The sequence below is a fragment of the Ambystoma mexicanum genome, chromosome 1q, assembly GCF_040938575.1.
Source record: "Ambystoma mexicanum isolate Mex_15411 chromosome 1q, UKY_AmexF1_1, whole genome shotgun sequence".
In the NCBI taxonomy this organism is placed as follows: Eukaryota; Metazoa; Chordata; class Amphibia; order Caudata; family Ambystomatidae; genus Ambystoma; species Ambystoma mexicanum.
In genome coordinates, this window is record NC_090922.1 from 502,073,576 (window position 1) to 502,096,614 (window position 23,039).

At 48.0% G+C, this 23,039-nt stretch overlaps 1 protein-coding gene across 1 annotated transcript in view; it reads right to left on the reverse strand.

Moving 5' to 3' along the window:
* The window catches only part of LOC138521623 (transmembrane protease serine 5-like), a 248,955-nt gene that overhangs the window by 92,793 nt on the left and 133,123 nt on the right, over nucleotides 1-23,039 (reverse strand). The window contains exons 5-7 of the mRNA XM_069634585.1: nucleotides 20,965-21,114; nucleotides 11,097-11,241; nucleotides 10,212-10,331 (exon numbers count right to left, since the gene is read on the reverse strand). Coding sequence (XP_069490686.1) covers nucleotides 10,212-10,331; nucleotides 11,097-11,241; nucleotides 20,965-21,114 — 415 coding nt within the window. The remainder of the gene's footprint in view (nucleotides 1-10,211; nucleotides 10,332-11,096; nucleotides 11,242-20,964; nucleotides 21,115-23,039) is intronic.

The following is a 23,039-nucleotide window of genomic DNA, read 5'->3' on the forward strand; positions in this document are numbered from 1 at the left end:
AGCATTAGAATGTGAGCCCTTAGGCACTGATAGGGGAGAGGGGAACTATTAGCAGGGACTTTTATCTCTTTAGAAATGTGCATGGGAGGGAGTGATCAGCAGTGAGAAGGGTGCATAATGCTGCAGACTTTATGAAATAATGACTGGATTTTCCCATGGGGGATTTGGTAGGCTCACATGTATTTGCATGAATTGAATATTGTGACCTTACATGCAGGATGGGATGGGGAGAATAAAACTAAAGCTATCCGCTTGTTGCTCAACGTATTTCTATGATGATGTATATAGTGCAAAGTTAATTATGAAAGGATAGTTTATTGTGTAACGTGCTTTGCTTAAAAGGCATTGCTATACATAAAGTATTATTTGAAGCACATGAAATGCAAAGGGAAACCTTAATAAATATCTATATCAATTAAACCTGTGAAGATGTGTTCTGTTGCCTAAATTGTCCACATCGCGGTTTCACAATTTAACCAAAGTGTGTGGTCCTGGGCAGATCATTTAATCACACTGTCTTATCTGCAGCTATGTAAGTGATTCACTTTAGAGTTTATGTGACCATATCATGCTGTCATTTACTGAAAAAAACGTCTGACTATGGAGTTGCTCCAGATATAACAATAGTGCAATTTATGTATTCACCAAAAAGTTATTTGCCACTTGGATTGCTTATGGCAACTTATTCTAAAGACACTTTCATGGTGCCTCCAAGTAGCAAAGACTGATGATACTCCTTGAAATGTCCTTTTCTGTGAAATCACTTCTGTTGGTGCAATCCATATGCACATTTGGATGTGTGCATCTATTTTGTCCCAGGGCGCTTGCACTCAATAGATGAGTTTCCTGCATTTTTAATGAATCTGCAGTTTTCTTTTAATTGTTATGTGTTAAAATGCCATCTGCCACTAATGTTACCAAAAAAAGTAGATTGGGGCAGGGGTGGGCAATTTGTGGGCGCGAATGAGACCATATGGAATTGCACGCACTGCATTTGGGGGAAAAGTAGCAGGACTTTTTTCGTGGCTCGCACCACCCCCACCCCCCAACTCTTGCAATGCTGGATACTCCCCTGGCTGGGGTCTGTACCGATCCCTGGTTAATCTCAAAGAAGAGCGTAATTTCCTCCACTATCGAGGTCCTGATAACCAGATCTGTGAGTGAGACTGTTTTAAATGCCCACCATGTACATCTGCCGGGTGGTCTAACAGTGGGAATACTGTACACAATGCTTATAATGGTCGGGCAAAGGTCAAGCATGGATTGCACTCGCTTCAAGCCATCTAGCATCGTCATTAGACATTAACATAAACTCAATTCGTGTGGCTGCCCTTTGTATTGTTGAATAAAAGGAGAAGTCTCACTCCGTCGGATTCAAAAGCGAAAAGCCCACAATTACGGGGTCGCTGGGTTGAGCGGGCAGGAGACTACCGGGGAAGAAGGAGCAGGTGGATGCCTGTTGGTACCGGCTCCCCAGGGGGGGTGGGGGGCAGCAGTTTTCACTGGCTCAGGTGCGTCGGGGGAGGGGGCACGGTGGTGCCAACCAATCCTGGGGGCATATATAGTGCCCTGGGGGGACGAGGTGAGCACAGGTCTTCACCTCGTCCTGCCTGGATTGTAGCCGCCGTGCCTGCACCACCGCATGGAGCCTTCGAGGCACCTGGGAGCTGTTCTTCCCAACCCACCCACCCTGTTTTAGGAGGAGTGGGGGGGAGAGTAGATGGGGAGGACCACGGGGAGACTGAGATCCCTTTCCGGGGACTCCGTAGCCGAAATGGGGCATGGTGACCAGAGGCTCCTGGCGGGGTAAGGGGGCAGCGGGACCGGGGGGCAGCTGGACCTGATAAGAAAGGGGGGCTGCCTCCCGGTGACGCCTCTCGTGAAGGGCATGGTGGGGAGGGGACAGGGCCTCACCACCATGCATCGCCCCGTGCGGGGAGGAGAGCCATGGTCCGCCTGGACCACTTGCCAGCAGAACATGTTGTTAGGTGGAAATTGTTAATAGTGTGTATTAAGTGTAACGTCACATTTTTGGGAGTGCATTTCTAATTTGCTGTAAGATTAAAATGTGGTCGGTTTTGACATCCAAAGAAGTTATGTGTCACGTGTGTTCACTCTTCGCCTAGGCATGCCCCCTTGCTCAGCCCACCTATTTCTCCACATATCCGGTAAATCAAACAGATCACACATTTGTTGGACTCGCCAAGCCGCTATGAACAGAGGCTTCTTCCTTTCACATCACTTTGGCTTTTCCTGCTCTGCTGAAATGACCGCAATTGCGAAGCCGTGAGAAAGATTTCAGGCACTGTGCTTCATTCAATTTATCTTATGTCCCATCTCCCATTTACAGCCTCGGATGAAGATTCGGTTTAGACTCGAAACACGTGTCAGGCTACTTTGCAAATAAATCCATCGGACTTATAACCACATCTCTCTTAAATTACTTGCAACACATGCCTATATTGCACTCTTGGGCGCAGTGCGACTGAGAATTGCCCGTGCTCTAATCATTCCAAATAGAGCATACTTTTTTGGGCTTTAGTAGGATGGTTTACCCCTCGGACATTCCAAGACATTAGATTAATCAGGCCTTTATTTTGCATTACAGTGGCTCACTACAAGCAGCCCGGGAACTCCCAAAGCTTGAGTGCCCTAAAAGCCGGCACACCACCCGGTTAAAGCAAACATTGGATAATAACCCTTAATATTCAGGTACCAACATTGCCTATCTCTTACTGAAGTGTTGTCAACCAAAAGAGAGAACATTACCATTTTACTCCTTCAATGTGCTAAATCAATCTCCACCCTACCAACAACCACAACCGGCCAGCAAATATGCACCCTCCCATACCCGGTCCAACAGTGGTGGATTTCACCAGGAGGACCACTTGAGCCAGCCAATGACACCCATACCCATAAACTACTGGTGGCCAAATATGTGTGTTAGCAAAAAATAAAAGTGATGGCTGGAAGGTTTAAAATTACTCTTAAGCTCTGGTATTGCTCTGGGCAACCCTGAAGACTATCATTATTTGCCTCCTAGCCCATTGGAAAAGGTTAAAGACCATATGCATATCAGGCTTGATCCAACCCCAAAAGGGGCAATCCAGCCCGAACTGCTTGGTCACATCCCTTCTGCGTGAGACCACATGCATTGCCAGGCATGTTTCGGCCTCATTGGGTGTCATCAGTGAGGAGTAGCTTGGGTATCAGGCTCATGACCCACGTCTGGATTTACGCGTCCCTCTCGGGGTGACTATAGCAAACCAAAAGAGGTGATGGCTGGAAGGTTTAGAATTAATCTTAACTTCTGTGTTTACATTGATCCACATATTACATACAGTCCTTGGGGCCCCCTTCGATGAAAATTTCACAGGTATATTTAGTCCACCTCAAGTTTTCGCTGCAGCAGAGGCCCCATCAATCCGATGGCCGACAGAAGCCCAGAAGGGGTCAGTAGGCGAGGACTCACAGAAGTCAAACGCTGCCTCTAGTGTCATTAAGAAGTGCATCTTTCCTATGTATTCCACTCTGAGTTTTGCTGGGAACATCATTGAGTACTTAATATTTGTGGCCCTCAATGATGGTTTCACGATTGCAAACGTTTTCCTGGAGGTTTGAACTCTGGTACTGCAAATGATTTTTCTCCCGAGCGAGGCAAAGGATATTGCCCGGACCACTGTAATTTAACAAGCAAGCTATAAGCTTGCATGGGGTAGACCCATGAATTGGTTTCTTACGTGGAATTCCATGGACCCACTTTACATGAATACTGTGAGAGCGCATCAGGTCCAGGATTTCATTCAGCATTTGTTCCACAAAGAGCTTCATAGAGCTTGTCATGGCCAGCTCCAGGCAACTGTAATTCTAATATTGTTCCTGTGGGATTTACTTTCAAGCTTGCCCTAATATTCTTGTAGAGCCTTTAGTGATGTTTGAATTGGCATAGTCCCATTTTAATTGGATTTCTCTGTGTCTACTAGTGTTGAGATTCTCTCCTCTGTCGCGTCCAGCCTGGCACTGTGCTTATCCAAGCTCTCCTTCGATGTTGGGGGTCTTGGTAAAAAGGTGAGAGCATCCAATGCCACGGCACAGAGACCACAATCTGTAGCATCTCCCCTTCAGACAGCGCAGATGATCTTATTGACATTACAAGGATGTTCGTGCATTTACACACACACTTATTCAGTGTCGCTGCACTCATCAGGATCGAGGTAGGGCCGAGGCATGCGGTGCCCAACCCAACTTGCAGCAACCTTCTCAGCCGGCTACGTTCCACTTCTTCCCCCACTGTGACCACTGGTGTGGGTCCCTCTGTTGCTCCTGAAGAGGTCCCAGTCTCAGCTCTCAGGGCCGGGCACCATCCTGCCGACTCTGGCTCGCTGACACAGCCAGCCGGATCCAGGGCGATCCCGATAGTTTCCCCCACCGGGCTAATGTACATTGCGAACTCTGGCAGAAGGATTTTGTGGTCGGATATACAAGTGCTTGGCTGGGCTTTTGAGGGCTCCCTTCTAGGAAGGAATTAATGATGCTGAGGATTTTGTTAAGCGCCAGGCCCACCAATTATTCAATGATGGAGGCTGGGATGATATTGTCAGAGCAGGAAGTAGGTTTGAGGGAGTTGACTGTTTTTCAGAGGTCTGTGGGTAGAGAGAGGACAGAATTCGGCCCATAGGGGCAGTGTGCACGCTGGCATGGAGGTGGCCTAATGCTTTGGGAGGTTAGTTTGATGATCTGTCGAATTATGTCTATATTTTCCATACAAAATGTGTTGATTTATTTGATTTTTTCCCCCGAGTTGCTGGCACCTCGGGGTCAGGTGGGGGTTTGATACAATGCTTTGCTACTTCAGAGAGAGCTTCGCTCCTATTAGAGGCTGGTGTGATGGTGGTTGAGTAGTAAGTACTTTAACCTGTGCAACTAGAATCATACGTTTGGCGCAAAGAAATTTGAGATTGGTGAGAACTCGGGGGTTATGTTTTTTTTAAATCTAATCTTTTTATTGCATTTGAAACAACATTTGCTCATTGGTAGATTACATCATGTGCCCAGATGCCCCTTATTGAGCTTAAGTGACAGTGAACAGTCCCTATATATCCTCCTTCGCTAGTAACTAACCCCAACATTACCCTCCCCCTCCCTTCAGGACAAAATCTCCCTCTACTCCCCGAGTCCCTGTCACCAGGTAAGATGAGATGTAGTGGTCATAATACCCAGCTTTGGGGAGCAGGGAAACTCCTTATTAAACCAAACCAAACAAGTGGAAAGATACTTGTCTCGATAAATGCGTCCATAATTAGTACTTCGCTGAAACACCAAGCAGATACTAGAGGTCTAGACAAACATATCAGCCAAAGTCCAGAACTCATCAGCTCGCATGGGCTCAGCAGTCCTTCGATAGCAACTCTGCTCAGCTGAGCAGACTGTGGACAGAAGTGTTCCCCACTATTGAAGCGATGATGGCCCAGATTTTTTCCAGTTCAAAAATATAATCTTACAGGTGGTCAACAGGATGATGTGAATCAGCCTATGGGTCATTGCATCCCCATGCCAATTTTCAAGGCCCTGCCCAAACAGCATTGCCCATGCAGTTTGTTCAACCCTCGTTGGCATTACCTCCGATTTGTCCCAATTGATGCTGTAGCCGGCTACAGATCCATAGTCGCGCAATATGGATGAAATGCGAGGGAGGGATCTGGCACTGTGGCTGATGTATAATAATATATTGTCGGCGTAAAGCAAGATTCTGTGCTCCTCTGGCCCCTTGATTATGCCATACCATTCCCCGTCATTCCCCGTCATTCCTCAATTTGGTGGCCAGCAGCTCAATTGCAAGGGCATACAGAAGGGGGGATAGTGGGTATCCCTGTCGATTCCTGGTACGCAGAGGAAAGGGATCGGACGTCATGCAGTATAACCACCGAGGCACATGGTGCTTTATACAGGAGCCCCACCATGTGAAGAAAGTACCCTGAAAAGCCGAATTTGTGCAACACTGTGAACATGTAGTCCCAGTGCACTTCGTCGAATACCTTTGCGGCGTCAAGTGATAGGACCACGTCATCCGGCTGGGCGTCCCCTTCCAAGATGTGCAGCAAGCGCTGTAGGTTGTCAGAGGAGTGACTATGTAGGATAAACCCTGTCTGGACTTTGTTTATGAGCCTGGGTAGCAATCTCTCCAGTCTGCTAGCCAAGCATTTTGCCAAGTTCATAGCATCAGCGTCTATAAGGGATTTCAGGTGGTAACACCCGCAAAGTGTGGCGTCATGCCCCTTTTTGTGGAAGAGAACTATATTGGCCTTTAGTAGGGATGTCGGCAGCTGGTTTGCCTCAGCGGCTTCCCGGAACATCTGCCCCAATCGTGGTGCATCCTCCTGCATCAGCTTGTATAAATCTATTGGAAGGCCATCTGGCCCAAGGGTCTTACTGGAATTTAGGGCCCTAATAGCTCGGAGTACTTCCTCGTCATCTAACGATGCATTTAGCAGCTCGAGCTCATCAGTAGTGAGAGTCGGAGGGGAATGTTGTTGAGGAAGGTTATGATTTGACCGCTGTCCCTATCAGGTGGGGAGAGCATACAGCTCCCGATAAAATTCAGCAAACTATCGATGATAACCTGATCCCCCATGAGGAGTCGCCCATTCTCCTTTTGAATAGCAGTGATTAGCTGGTTCTGTTGTTTCCCCTTCAGGGCAAGGGCAAGCATGCAGAGAGGTCTATCCTCGGAGGCGTATAAATCCAGTGCCCATTTAGAAAAGGCCCTCTTGACTCTGAGCATGGTAATATGTTTCATCTCGGAGCGCAACTTAAGTATTTGGGGGTATGTCTGTGGGTTTCTGGTCATTTTGTGTATACGGTCGTCAGTTGAACCTCCCTTTCTGCTCAGGCTTTTTTTTGTGTGTCATCCGTGATATGAAATGTCTCCTGAGGCATACCTTGAAGGGATACCAGCAGCGGAGTGTGTTGTACCCTTCAGCAAGAGTGTCCTGCCAGAACCTTCCTACATCTTGTGTCAACAGTTCTACTATGTCGGGATATTGTAGAGCAATAAGCTTCATCATCCACAAGGGCGCTTTGGGTGGTGTATTCGGGAAGGTGAGGTGCATGAGGACTGGGGCGTGATCCGACAGTGTAATAGGGAGGATTGAGCTAGAGGTGGCCATGTGTGGCATAGTACATGGGAGTAGCCAATAGTCAAGTCGGGAGTAGCATTGGTGGTGGTTAGAGTAGAATATGTAGTCTCTAGCCTGCCCATGTAAGTGTCTCCACACGTCCACTAACCTAAGGTCTGCCACAAGGGACCAGAGAGTACAGGTTTTTTTAGGGGTGAGACTGGGCTGCGGCTGCACGGGATTGTACCGATCCATCTCAGGATGCAGTTCCACATTGAAATCCCCCCCCCAATCAGTATTGGGGGTCCCATTAATGGGGCACAGGTGGCAAATAGGTGCGTGAAGAATTCAGGGGTGTCGGTCCTGGGGCTGTGGACATTAATGAGGGTAACTGTGTGGCTATATATTTGTCGCTGAACAAGTACAAATTGTCCCTCCTTATCAGCCCTCATGGTCAGAACAGAAAGGGGCACCCGCCGATGGACAAGGATGGATACCCCTCTCTTAACATGGGAAGGGGAATGAGCAGCCACACCCACCCTCTGCACAATTTAGCCGATTTGTTGGCGTTAAGGTGAGTTTCCTGCGTAAAAATGACGTCTCCCTGTAGGTCTTGCAACATCTTCAGTAACCGTTGCTACCTGATAGGGGTGCCCCAACCCCTGGACATAAAGGGTGATACATATGAGCAAGGTCATCTTCCTATACCGACAGCCTAAGCATGAACAGGCTCTAAGTGTTGTGCTGATGGACCCCTTGCGTCTGTACTCCAGCCCTAGATGTGCGTGGATCTACAGGTGAGTGAACTCTGTGGCATTCGGACAGGTATCATTTCCCCAGAAAACAAACCCCCCTCCCCAACCGATCAAAGAATATAACATTGAAGCCACAAAACCAGACTTCAATACAACTTTTAGAATTAAATGAAGCTAATTCAAAGGTTTGGGGGTCTGCGAGGGCCTGTGCATTGCACCCAGGCCCTTGCATCCCTGTCTGCCGGAGTGGGGTACAGGTTGTCTTACCTGTAAAATAAGTAAGTCTAGCTATTACTACTAAGGGGTCTCAGATGCCCACGGGTGATGAGCGCCATAACTCGCCTCTACCCTTCAGTTCAGTTTATTCTCCTCAAAGTTACTGGCCATGGGACATATTAGTTGCGGTTACAGACGGTAGCAGTTGCATATTTTCGTTGTGTCCTTTCAAAGCTGCTGCTGTGGTCACATGCTCACCGCTTGCCATGCTCCACAGCGAGAGTCTGTGGGAGGTGCCATAGGCATTCGTGTGATGGGGGTCCAATATCTGCCCAATGTCCTGAGTCGCTCAATTTGCGGGCCCTTCTTTTCACTGCCCAGGTCCATGAGGTTTTCTGCCCACCCTCTTCCATCCATTGGGGGGCCTCCTTTGCTACTGTGCATGCAGTGGTCGGTATGTCCCGGGCATAGCTTGGCCAAGGTGGGGCAGCGGCAGGCCTAACGACATTGTTCATTTTTAGCAAAAGAGGTGCTGTGGGTCATCGAAAAAATAATGAATGTCAAAAAAGGAATGTAAAAGCTATTTCTTGTGTTGCCCTTTGTGTTTGTGTTCCCATTGTTTTTATCAATACTTTCTTTTCAACAGGGCAAGCGGGTCCCATTCGCCTCCATTCAAGCTGTGCCCCCTCCATTGCTCCACCTACCCCTCCAGTAGATGTTTCCAACCTATTGCTCCAGCTTCCCTTTCTGTCCCCACTTCAACACCCCACCACCCCACTTTGCAACTGATCCGATCCCTCACGGTCAATAGACCAGTGAGTATGCTCTCAGGCTAGGACGCCTCATGCTTATTGAGTGTGATGGATGGACCATGTCCCACCGTATTCGCTATTATTCTGGATGAAGTCCAGACAAGAAAAGGTGGTTGGCCAACGGCACGAGGCGTTTCTTATTTTGAACAACCCTCAGTTCGAATGCATTATCTTTGTTCGTGGATTAAAAGGTGAAACATTTGTTAAATCTGAAATTTCACAAAGTTGCCAGTGAAACAGAATTGTGTCTGACGAAAGAAAGCGGCCATCCCTACTCGGGACATGATCCCACAATGTATGCATGGCCCAGGCAGAAATGCCACATCAGAACGAAGTGTCCTTGGAGTTTTTGCTTCATGAATCATCAAGCAAAATGGAGCCTGCCTTAGCCACATTTCCTGAGCAAAGTAGCGTGGAAACGCATGCAGATGGTCTGATATTGGCATACAGGCCTAAAAAGAATATTTGCGATCTTACCCTGTCAGGCTGTGGACCTTCATAGCCGTGAACATTAGACTTGGGCCCACCCTCATGCAATTCAGAAGGGAGATCAAGAGCCTGATCACCATTTTCACGTACCCAGCCAGGTCCATGCACAATAAATACCCCAAATAAAGAAAACATTTCAATAAAGTGGGCAAAAAAAGGGGACAGCAAAGAAGTGTTCATGATGTGAAAGGTATAGGGAATTCGAGCAGGTTTTCTGTGGGATCTCTGGTTTCCTTGAGATCCTCTGCAAAATTACGGGCAACTTCATCCCTAGTATTAGGGAGAATTGTCGCTAGTGATGCCATGTTCTTTCCCAGAATTCATGCTCACAGGAAAACTTTGCTAGGCAGAGGCATTGCTACGGAGAGCTTGGGGGGCTATAGCTTTGGGTCTCTTGGTTGTAGCCCTGGATAGAAGCAAAAGGCTAGCTAGCCACAGTCCCGACATTAGCGTAGTCCCGGATCTTTTCCAGGCCTATCAACACCCCAGGATGTTTCATCGATTTGCATGCTGACACCATCAGATATGGGGCACAAAGGCTTCCATTTCAAGTGCGGACAAAATGGCGCATTTCTTCATACAGATAACATGTTTATAACAGTCACAGAGTAGAACCGTCGCCTTGTGTAAAAATATGAGACCATCTCTTTGAAGTGGAGGTAGCACTAACCTTCACGAAATGCACCGTATTGTGTTTTATCCGTAAATTGTGCTGCAACTACTTCACTTCTACATATCCCCCACCCCCAGTACCACCACCCAGTACACACAATGTCTGATTTTGACCCAGGAAACAGTCCATTCTACCTCTGGGTGGAACTTACACAGGCTGCAGAAAGCTCTCAATGGTATTGGGCAGGTTCCCAGCTCTGTTCACCACAGCAAAGCCATCCGAGCACCACTGGTCTGGGCTCATTAGTTCCACGGCCCCCGAGTCTGTGTGGCTGGCACCAGTGAGGCAAGAGGCGGGGCAGAGAAAACAGAAAATAAGGACGTGTGAACAAACCAAGCACAAAACAATGCCGATTGAAATAAGCAAGGCTCAAATGAGCAGTACTGTGTTACATTCAGGAAACTGCGCTCATGAGGCAGCGCCTGAGCTCTCTGGATATCAGTTCCTGTCCCAAACAAATAGCACAGGACGTGGAAAGGGACACAAAGCAACAGAGTGGGCTAGCATAGAGTTGGGGTATAGAAGCCCCAGCAGGAGGCCAGGAGTTGAAGAGCATGTGGCACCAAGTGACCAAAGAAAGAGATGCTCTGTAAGAATGCTGATGGGAGACTTGGAGTGTCATGTCCAAGAAAATTACAGTAAGAAACAGGATGGAAAGAGACAGATAAGGAGGGAGGATTAGTGGGAAATGCAGCCTGTGGCAGGGGGAGAGTTAGCAAGAAGGTGAACGGAAGCACAGGTCAAGAGGAAGCAGAAAAACAGTCTCGCCCCACCCCATGACTCGGGCAACCCCTCCCTCCGAACCCCACTTTTCTTCCTTCTATAACTCCGTCCAGCGACATTGCAGGTAATGTATTTATATTCTAGGGCCCGCCCTCTGACCTTCTCCCCCTTGCAAGTCCCCTACTTCATCTTCTTCCTCAGGCCCAGTGGCCCAGACTGAAGCGGCCTGCCACAGACACTGGCCTCCCCCGCCCTCTCTGACCATCCCTCTCCAGGCGGCCCGGGCCCTCCCTCTACTTCCTCCTTCACCCACCTGTTGAAGCCCAGCTCCCTGCAGGTGATCCATCCATACGCTGGATCCCATCCCTCGTGGCAGACAGTGTAGTAGCGGCCCTCGGTTCCGTTGTACACCTGCAGCAGCAAGCTTCCGCCTAGCAGCAGCACCGGGTTCCTGTAATCTGGAGGATGGAACCAAGATTTGGGCAAAGGGTCGGGGCCATCACATGCGTTCACTTATGTAGCTTTCTCGCAGGGCAGCACCAAACAGCCTACCAATGAGAGTGAAGCACACAGGCACATGCAATCCTTGGGCCCTCTGCCAGATCACATAGAGGGGTAAATTCAGTCTCCAGACACAGCCAATCCATATGCTAACACAATCACAGGGGACGTCTATGGTAGGGTGACCAGACGTCCAGGTTTCACTGGGACTGTCCTGGTTTTTGGTGCTCTGTCCCCCTTTCTCAAGATTGCTCCCATTGGAAACTGCAGTGGTCCCAGTGGTCCCGGTATTTTAGTAGTAGGTCTTCATAGCTGGCAGGCAGGAATGCACAATCTCGCACAGAAGAAATGCTGCATTTTACACCTTAAGACGGTGTTAGTTTGTGATGAATTAATTATAATATGTGTTTCTTTGAACATTAACACTTAAACCCCCTTCTCCTCCAAACGATACTGAATTGTAGTGCCTTGACAGCCACATTCAAAAGTTAGTCCTACTTTAATGTTAGTTGGCCTGGCCCGTGTTTTTTATTTTTTTATTTTATTTATCTGATCACCCTAGTCTATGGTTGGAAATGTATTACCCTCTCCTTGGCCTCTTCTCAGAACAAGTGGCATTTGGTGGTGCCAGTTTTCTCTGATTCAAAAGTACTGCCTTAACCAAAATCATTTCAGCTCCAATTCAGTTTGATGTAAAGCCACTGATCAGTGGGTAGAGAGTGACGTCATTCATTCAGCTCCAAATAAGGGTGTTATAATTATTTTCCCATGTAACAGAGGATGCAAGTGCCTGGATCAAAGACCAAGCTGTGAACCATCAAACATACACACCCAGAACATGCATGGCACCGTCGCACCTGCCCCGGGGAGTGGGGGGGCGGGGCCAGGACACCTTTGTGCCAGGGATAGAGGCCAAGTTCACAGTCCCAGGCACCTTACAGGCTTCTCCTCTACTGGGTTTGGTACCAGCTATGAAAACAATGCCCGATCCTTACCATCCTGGCTCAATGCTCCTGACTTATCAGTGAGAATTGTACTTACAAGTCAGGAAAAAAATCTGCATTCTGCAGGTGGAATGAATCACAAAAATAATTATCCCGGGCATGGTGCTGGGTGGTGGAGCGGCTGTGGATCTTTAAGCGCAAGCCCGCTTCACCAAGGGATGCACCAGTCCCGCGTCATTTTCCCCTATACCCAGCCTTCCCTATCACAGGCCAGATGCAGGGAAAAGTGAAAGGGGCGAGAGGGGTCTGAGCAGACCTCAAGGTTGAATCTGGAAAAAAAAGTGTTAACTCTCCCCTTCTCCCTCCCAATAACTTCCCTACGTTTTGAGCTTGGCCTAACTTCACTAAAGGCTCGGCTGCAGTGGCGAATAATATCACATGGGAACATGTATATCTCCCTTGAAGCATACTTTATATGAACATCTCAAGATAGCAATGATGACAAAAATCAGCCTCTGAATTGTTAAAGTTAAATTTAAAAGTTGAATCGCTATTGGAAAATTGTAGTAGGTCTGGGTCTGATCTAGGGGAAAACCCAGAGCCGCTAAAGAAAATCATCCTGTAGGTCGACTGGATCGCTGCAATTGATAGAGTGGGAAGTTACTGCTTGCATTCTACCTATACTAGATTCGATAAACTGCTGGGTCTCCTCCCTAAGTACCTAAGCAAATTTCCACAGGCTTTTATGCAAGAGCAATTCCTGAGATTCCGTCTGACTGTATTGCCTGGGGGAGGGGGATTTTAGCGGCTCGTCAGAGTGCATTGGGCAATGAAGGTTTATGTCAAGTATGTTTAATGAAGGAAACAAAGCAAACGTTAAAACATAGGGTGGTATTATGCCCTGGCCTGCACTATCTGCGGCAGCCATTTTTAGGAAGATTCATTGATGAAACTGAGTGGGGCCATCCAGATGAATTTTGGGCTAGGTTAGGTGTGGGTAATGAAGTTCTTTTAACAATGGAAGTTTTAAAGATGTTAAAGGAAGTTGGCTTACTGAACTGATGTTTTACATAGTCTTATGTATATCTTATTGGTATCGCCTGAAAAAAACGAATGCCAAAACCACGAGACTGAAAACACTGACTTTTTAAAATCACTTTTCTTCATATTTTCGTGCATTTTTTCAAAATAGATAGGTAGTTGGACTAGGGAATACGTGATGGTGGGGGATGTGCGTGGGAGGTGCGGGCAGTCTCAACTGCATTACATTTCAGATAAATGTGTAAAAAAGAAAAAAAAATAGAAATTTGACTAAAAGAAATTCTGTGTTTCAACCTTGTTGTTTTTTTTCGTTATTTTAACGTAGATCCATTGTATTAATGAAAGTTAGCCCGCGGGAGACCATATTGCGCGGGTGTTGCGCTCCCATAGGGTGTTCGGCGCCTAGAGGGAGAGGTGCAAAAGCCAGGCCAGCGCAAAAAGGAGTAAGGATTCTGTGAACCCTGTGTGTTGGCGGCCGCGTGTGGGCCTTCCCAGATGGATGGACTGGACTAGACCGGACTGGTCTCTGAGGTGAGCCAGCCAGCCACTGTGGTGCACCTTGAGCGCAATGGGGGTGCTGACTTTTTTTCCAATGGCTACTAAAGTCGAGAACAGAACTCTGTGGGGCTGTGGGGGTTGTGGTGAACCCTCTCTTCTTTTGGAGCTAAGAATTCCTGGATGCTGGAAACTTTTTGGCACTTTTGAGGGGTCTCTCGGCCTCCCACCTTCCCCCACTACATGATGGTTGGCCCCCCTCTCGGTGCAACCTTTGCTGCCTCGGAAGAAGGAGACATCTCTTCCCCTTACTCACCCCACTACCTCTCGCAATCCTCCCTTTTGTCGAGCCTTCACGGACCCTCAGTCCCCCTGGAACACCGTAAACCCATTCAAGGAAGAAGATTGAGGAGAGGCCCGATGTGTGTGGCTCCGGGGGTCATGCAGGGAAATGGAAATGGAGCGTCTCTTGGGACCTCATGTGGGAATGGAGCACCCTTGGCACCTTCGGCTGTGGCCAGTGATAAAGAGAGAGGTAATGAGGGAGTCTCCGGGGAGTCCATATCCTCACACTCCCACACGCACAGTTCACTGACAGGGCCCTTACTATGGCCCACTGGGTCCTGCGGCGTCGTGCCGTTCTCTCGCCCTGCAAATAGTCTGGCTAGCCCCTTTTGGAGGATTTGCACCCCTTGTTAACCTGCTTAACCCCGGTGGGGGCTTTGACTGTGTGGCCACGGCCGATCTCCGGAACATCCTGGAAACTGGCTGTGAGAGGATCTCAAAGGGAATTTAGAAGCTTACTTGTGGTCCTGTTCTGCCGGTTCTGGCCATGGCTGGATCCTGTGCTTCTGTTCTGGATCTGGCTCCCCTGCATCCAAACCCTAGGCCTAAATCCCAACATTCTACCCATGAAGTCGTCATCGGTCCTTCCTGAAGTTCACTTACACCTGCTTCCTGGGCCCATGTTTACAGATCCTGGGGGTGCGGGCAAAGATGGCTTGGGCTCGGGCTTGGGTGGGAGTCGGCTCTTGTCGGACGCTCCCTCGGAGGCCAGTTTGTTCCTTTGTCTTTGCCCCCTTTGGGCTTCTAAACCACCCACAAAAGGAGGACTTTGCCCTCCAGCCTCACTCTCCATAGCCTACACCCATCTGTCAAGTTGCACTTGTCATTAACTGCTCCCTAAGCTGGCTGAGATCAAAAATCTTCTATTAGTCCTGATCAAGGGGGTGCTGGCGGCTAAGGATGAAGGAGGTATGGGGAGGGGAGGATTGGGGCCATCAGGGGCCGGGTCAGGGGGACGGATCTCAGACTGCGTTAAAGAAACACATCCCTCATATCATGAACTGCCCACTGCCTCTGTGGTTAGTCCCACCCCATTTTCGGGGAGCCGACCAGAGGTGATCCATCCCCCAGTATCATCTGTACGGGGGAGTCCACCGGGTCCCCAGCCCTGTGGGTCGAGCCCTTACTAGTGCGGATGCCCGCTGGGAGAGCCCAGGGCAAATTGTGCTCAGCAGGGAGGGAGGATAGGGCCTTAACCCGTGGTCTGTGTAGGCCTCTGTCTGGGAATCATCTACCCGCGGGCTGCAGCAGGGTGTTGCTCCATGGTGCCCCTAAACCTTCCTGTGACTCAAGAGAACCAGGGGATGCCCTTCAAACAAATGTCTTCACTGGCTGCGGGTGGTGGGGGATTGTGGGTTTGCGACCAGGGGTTATTTGTTGGAGTGCACCAGACTGTCGAATCCTTCCGATAAAAGAGACACTGATTAGTCCTTGGGGACTGCCCCATGGCAAGGGCAGTTCTGGAAAAGTGTAATGGCCACGGCCAATCAATGAAAAGCAGCATTATAGTTAGCTCTAGCTCCACTCATGCCCTCCTGTGTTACACTGGGGATCCCCCTAGCAATAGTCCCCTTTCAGGGGTTAATTTGACTGCTTTGGGCCAGAGGCGCCGTGGAAATTGGCTGAGGCCAGGGGGTGGTGGGACCTGATTACGGGCTGAACGACTCGTCCAGGGGCCTGGGGCTCTCTATTGACGGGGTGGACTTCTGTACTGCTCTGTTGCCCTGCCTTTTGTTCTGTTTTTTGTAACTTTGCATTTGAATTGTATTTTCTTTTTTTTAGAAATGTATTTACTTTGATGGACTTTTTTGGCCGAATAAAGTTGTTTAATGATGAATTAAAGTTGTGAAGATCTTATGTCATTTTTAGGGTCATAGGTTGTAAAGGATTGGTAATGTGATGTAATCACTACGGAGGATGCTATATAATACTTGAGCATGTTTGTGAAAGGTCGAATTCATTTGACCTTATCACAATTAAAAAAAAGGCCGCGTTGACCCTCACACTGTCCCCGCAGTTCAGCACATCGTTTGCCACCAGTGCGGTTCTGACCCTCACCTTACCCCGCCCTCCCCTGGTACCGAACACTGTTTGTGACGAATGCTGCTATGACCCTCACCACATTGCCCCCTCAGTCCACCACTATCCCTCACACTTGCCCCATTTGACAGCATCACGCATTACAGTGGAACCCAAAGTGCCCATTGGCTTTTCTTACGTATTTTCCATTTAAATTGGCAATGCACTTCTCGGCGAGCAACGAGTGCTTGCAGCTGCAAATGCACTCCGTAGCCCAGGGGTCTATAACTGGCAGCTCCCCAGGTGTGTGGAACTACAACTCCCATTCTCCCTCGCCATTCATTAGGCTGCCTGGGGATGATGGAAGTGGTAGTCCAAATCATCTGAGAGCCAAAGTTTGCAACCCCCCTGCCTTAGCCCAGAGCACACTGTCCATGGCCCAGTGCGGCTAGCCTGGTTCCTTATGCTCAGGCTCAGCTATGGTAATAAGTTAGGCGTTATGGCCAGTCACAGTGACGCATAGCGACGTGTTCTTGCTAGCACCAGGGGGCGATAGTTGCTGTGCGGCCACATCTTTGGAGCTGTAACGAGCACTGCATCCATTTGCTGTAAGCAGCGTCGTAGTATAGTTCCAGTTGACAAAATAAACGTCATGTTTACTCTGCTGCTACCTGAGCAATTTCGGAGCTGCTCCTTGGCCGCAGGCGTGTGCTGACCTGATGATAAAGGCCCGGGAGCGTTTGACACTTGGACTGAGCGAGTCAATGCATTCTGAAAGTTCTCGGGTACTTTTCAGCCCGCATTCACAGTTAACGTGTTCCTTTCCTTTTGTGTTTTAAAAATATGTTCAATGTTATTTAACATAATGAAACCTTCGTCGCAGACTAGAGCCTACTTATGCTTTATTGTCATCACTATCATTAAAATACCATTCATGCTGGGTGGCACACATATCTTTCTACCCTCTCACCCTCTTTTATTTCAAGGAGATTTTTCATTGATGTGCTTGATTGTTTTTTTTCTTCATTTGACAGCAAGAGTCAAAGCTATTTTAACTTGGTTGTAAATGCATGCATCGTTTGTTTCTCTTTCAGGTTTTAAAAGTGTGTCTGTACACTATTTTGCAGAGTTGAACACATGTTTTTAATGTGTTGCTAAATGTATTTCGGAATACTACGCACATAAAAGTTTGCAAATGGAATAGATCATGGATGCACTGCTTGTTGACGTCCTTGCAATGGAAGCTTTCTCACTAGTCAAGCCGTGCACCTGTGCATCCATTCGTTCGTTCACCACATGAGATTCTCGCTGTCACATGTCACAGTGTTTACATGAGATGTTTATGGCTTGAGCTTGTGGGATCTTTTCCTAGGAAAGGGCAGACACATGATGTTATCTTGTACATGCTTAGATTATTTTCTGAGAGAATTGTATACCCTTGTGGTATTCTTCTTTGGAGCTCGACATAAAGAGAAACACTGATACTGTATGCATTTCATGTTGGGTGGCACATGTCCTCATGCTCTAGACATGATGGTGTATATTGATGTGGGCAGCGGCAACCTTCTCAGAACTCTAGTGGCTTGGGTGTTAGAGCCTTTAATGTCATCATTGCTCAGGTTTACCTTTTGTGTACAGAGAATGAAAGGCAAGACGAGTCCATGCCACTAGGACACCCCTTTTCCAGGCCTCTGCTTTCATGTGACAATCCAATGCCTTCTGTGCAGGCTGCATTCTGGGCTTGCCAAAGGCGGAGTGGTGAAATCAACCCCCCTATGAGGTATGTAGAGGTCACAGCAACACTAAAGGTCATGTCTAAAGAAGATGTGCCAGCCTGGCCAACAGCATAGTCTTTAATGAAAATGAATGTTATGTTTGTTGTCTAGACTGTAATAGCTAACGCATCACAAGATGTATGTGACATGAACTCTGCGTGTTTGCGAATGTGTTTAGAGGGGCATTAGGGCCACATCTAAAAGGAATTTAAAGTAAATGGGTCATGTATGATGGACAAAAAGTTATAGTTCCATCTCATGTGCAAGTTATAGTAGCTAGGCGCGATGCTCTAGCTGTCCATATCCTCGAGGCGGCTCCTGCGTACTGGGAGATGTCTGGTACCCAGAGCAGCTTTCAGGTTCTGCTCATCAAATCTTTATCCTGATCCCTGCCCTCGAGAGAACAGTTGAGTTGAGAAGTGCCGGATCCTGGATCTTGGAGGTCATATTCCTATTCGCCTTTCAGCCAGAGGCTGAGCTGGGAATTGTTGCATCCTGAGACTTGAAGGCCATGGTCCGAGCCTAAATTGTTCCTCAGTGAATGCGCACGTGCTGTGGCTGCCAAGACGACCAGATTAGAGTTCTGCCCCGTCTGACACATTTATAGAAAATTACTTTTTTTTTAAAATAAAGTCCTCACAAAGTCTAAACCGACTATAAGGCCTGGGCTCTGCCTTTCCTAGCAATGTGAAATCTCATTTCTGCTGCGCTGGCACCTTCTGTCCCGACAGAGCCTGTCGGATTTCACACTATGACTGATCTGAACTCCTGGAGGCTCCACAATAGAAGATTGCAGTTTGCCATGGAATTGATAAGTGTACCTTTAGTAGTCAGAACCAGGTCAGGGGCTTAATTAACTGCCATCTAGCAAGAAACCAAACCTCAATCCACAAAGACATTACCGGTTCAAGCAACTTTATAAGTGTGGTTGTTTGTCCTTCCTGCTAGCTCTACAGGTACCAGATTGGGTCACATTGATCTGTTTGTGGTTGTTTGTTATGGCTGTTAGACATAGTTAATGGTCTATTGTTTTTTCTTTTCAGGATGTGCACCAAGAGACTCGGGAAGCCAACACACCAAGGCTGGTCCTTCAAACCAATTGCGTGGCCCCGATGAAGTCCCAGCTGGCCTGGAGGGGGACCCACGAGCTTCTGTAGATCTCAAACCTTGAGAAGTGGCACTTCAGAGGCAAGCTTTGCAATTGTATTTGAGGGAAAGACAGAGGAAAATAGTCTATCAAATAGTTCTTGCATCAGTTCAACAGTGGCACAGAGAGGATTCCATCACTGGGTGCTTTAAACACGATAACATGGTAATACACCGAGCCATCTACCAGTTGGCATGTGGGGGATGGCACACAAGTTGAAAATAGCACAGAGCACAATAAAGTGATAACAATGCAGCATGACGTCTTATGGACAATGGGGTAAGGCCAATGGGACGGTTGGAAGATTACGATGCAGGTATGATGTCACTGAACGGTGTGTGAAGGTGCTTTTCTAAAGCATTCTCAAATGTTTGGGCATAGTTAAAATCTTGATCACAGGGGATAGGAAGTGCAAGGAGAAGAAATCAAGGATGATGAATGTGCAGAAACAGAAGGAAGTGTGCGGAGGGGGAGGGGGTGAATGCAGAGCTTGAGAAGGGCAGGGAAAAGCAGAATCCGGGGTGGAGAGTGGCCAGTGGGTAGAGTCAGCAAACTAGAGAGGGGCCAGACAGAGCTTTGAAGATGAGACCAGGGAAGTTGAAGAGGCAAAGTTGATGCTTGGGCCAGAACTCTGCATGAGGTAATGGACTGAGGTGGGACTAGTGTGATAGGGAGAGTCTAGGTTGCAAAGTTTAGTACTTTATTTGGTGTGGCAAGCGAATAGCGAGGGGACTGCACAAGGAGCATGGAGCAGTAGTCCTGCCTTCTAAGGACATGTGTGGAGATTATGATTTTGATGACATGGCAGATAGGGTGGGACTGGGTGTTCAAGAGAAGAGTCCGGGCTAGGGTGGTGGAGGAGGTAAAGAATATATTGAGTTTGGGGTCGCTATCAAAAAAGGACCCAAAGGTTCAGTACCTTCTGGGATGGGGTCAGGAGAACAGGAGTAATGATATGGGGTACCCGGTGAGCAGTAAGGCTTTAGAAGCTTTGAGGTGGATGGCCTCAGTTTTCAAAGAATGTAGGATTAGGAATTAACGTGCCATTGACTGATGGATAGCCGAAAAGCAGTTGATGATACAAGAGTGAATTGCAGGTGTGAAGGAAGGGAAGAGAAGATTATTTGAGAGTCTGGCAGTGAGAGGGGTATATACAATGAAGAGGAGAGGGACAATGATGCATTCTTGAGGGACTCCTAATGTGTGACGTGGCATAGAAGGTGACTGTTCCAGGAGATGAACAAGAAGTGGTCAGGGGAGTAGGTGGTGAGGAAGGCAATGGAAGCATCCTGGAAGCTGAAGTCCAAATAAGGAGGAGCAGAAGAGCAGGATGAACTAGTGTCAAAGCTAGACAAGAGATTGAGACTGATACGCCTGGGTAAAAACAGTAAATGTGAGCACAGGCAAGGAAGTTAGACAGGGCTGAGTATCTTTTCCGTGGAGTGACTGCTGCAGAACACAGAGTGAAGGGGATGGCAAAGTCTATTTATCTACAGGTATGTAGCGGATTGGTTGAGCAACACATGCTCCAGAACTTGAGCAGTAATGGAGAAGGAAGACCAGCCATTCATTTGCTTGTGTTTTTCCAGGACAGGTAGAATAGTGGCCACACTGTAGCAGGTTTGGAAGATACCACAGGAATAGTCTGAAGAGACAAGGGTGGAATGTGCCAGTTCATTGACTGTTTGAGAAGCAAATAGACTCACTCCTCAGATGTTCACTCCACAGGCATTTAAGAGATGATCTGATCATGTAATCCACTCCGGTTCAACCCTCTTACCTTCCATTTACCTTCCAAAGGATAAGCGTACCCAGCTCCAGCATTATTGACATTCCAGGTTACAGCCAGATTTTTCCAAAGGCCTTCCAATTATTCACAGACCCCTCTCCCTTGCCCGTTGCCCCATTACTCACTGGTGGCCGAGGTGAAGCTTTTGTTGGCCTTTTGCTTGGCGGCTGAGCAGGCGTTGGTGCCATAGGCCTGCGAGCAATTGTCTGAAGGAATGCACAGCTCCACGTAATCTGGGCAGGCACGCTGGCTCGGCGGGAAATAGATATATCTTACTGTGGAAATTTCAGCAGAAGGGCTAAGTCAGTATTGAACTTCAATCAAGAAACAGATTTGGGAAATATATTAGGGAAGGTTAACCATCTGAATCGATTAACACGGTCAGTTCCTGCTATTGGCATTCCTCCCTCAATAAGATGATCCCACCAGAACATTGGCATTCCCATTGAATACGCTAGACAGAATGCGACAGCCTCCTGATAGGCCAGTGTGTTTACACCATCGGAAAACACCCTGTATTGACACAAATGCTGGTGACATGTGGCATAGCATCAGGGAGAGGTGGGACCTTTCCTGTCTCATCAGTAGGGACGTGCATGGGGTCGGAAATGAGGGTAAAATGTGGTCAGTGGGGGATCAAAGAATGGTTGGCATAGGTAAATGAAATGAAAATGAAATCATATTTTATTTATATGGCGCTCATACACAAGTGTTTCAGAATGCGACCAGGCAAAGGGAGGGGAACAGGGGAGAACAAAAAAAACAACGTTCTTACTAGGCCCATTGACATTAAGAGCGTGCAAGTGCATGGGAAATGGAAAAGGGGGACAGTGCATGGAAGGGGGGAGATGTGGAAAGTGCAGAACAGAATTTTAGTAAGTAAAATAAACAAATAAATAAAAAAGTAGTAAGTGCTAGGTTAGTCAGATAGGGTATATCTGATAAGTGCAGAAGAAAAGTGGGTGGGGGACTGTATGGGTACAGATACAGACCCCAGTGCAAGTGGTGGCCCGTAGGCAGTGCAGGAGGGTGGCAGGGTGAGCAGGTACCTGGGCCCGAAGGTCAGAGGATGGTCAGGTGCACGGTGCCGAGAGAGAGAACAGATCAACAGGGGAGAAGAGGGGAAAAGGCAGAGCCGAAGAGGAAGGTCTTGAGGAGCTTCCGGAACAGGAGATGGTTCTCCTCAAGTTTCAAGGTGGCAGGGAGGCTGTTCAAAAGGGAGGCCCCAGCAAAAGACAGAGATCTACCCCCGGCACGTTTCTTTGAAAAAAGACTGACCCTGAGGGAGTTAGAAGTAGAGGAGCGAAGGGCTTGAGAGGGGAGGTATTTACGGAGGAATAGTTGAAGGTATTTTGGACCCAGGCCCCAGAAAGCCTTGTGAACAATGCAGAGGGTTTTAAATGTAATCCTTGCATCCACTCGGAGCCAATGGAATGATTTCAGAGAGATACGATCCCAGGGCGTGAGACCAAGGATAAGTCTTGCAGTCCTGTTCTGGATTAGTTGTAAAGGGCGGAGAGTGGAGGTAGGCAGATTTAGAAAGAGGCTGTTACAAGAGTCCAATCTGGAGAAAACCAGAGAGTGGGAGACAGCAAGCTTCTGAGGGAAGAAGAGGAAAGGAAGAGTACCTCTGAGGAGGTGCAATAAGAAATTTGATTTTTTAGAGACAACAGAGATGTGAGAGTAGAAGGACAGTGTAGAGTCACCCTCACAGGTGGGGATAGGAGGAAGGCCAAGGGAAGCCGGTCAGAGAGTGAGGGGAAAGGATGGTGAAGCTGTACCAATGAGGAGGATCTCGGTCTTGTTGGCTTTTAGACAAAGATCATTGGCGGCACACCAATTTTGAATGATGATTAGGCAATCAGAGATGAGGGAAGGAGAGGAGGTGGCTGAAGGAAGCCTAAAAATGCGTTGGGTGTCATCAGCATAGCACTGGAAATTTGAGCATAAAATGGAAATGCAGTAGGCGAGAGTTGCCAGGTATTGGTTAAAAAGCCAGGGCAAGAGCTGAGACCCCTGGGGAACACCACAGGTAGAGAGGGAGACAGAAGATAGGAAGGACCCAAGTTGTACCTGGGAGAGTCAATTAGAGAGGAAAGGGGTCAGCCAGGCCAGAGCCTGATCAGTGATACCCAGGTTGTCATGGAGACGGTTGAGCAGGGTGGTATGGTTGACCGGGTCGAAAGTAGAGGAGAGATCA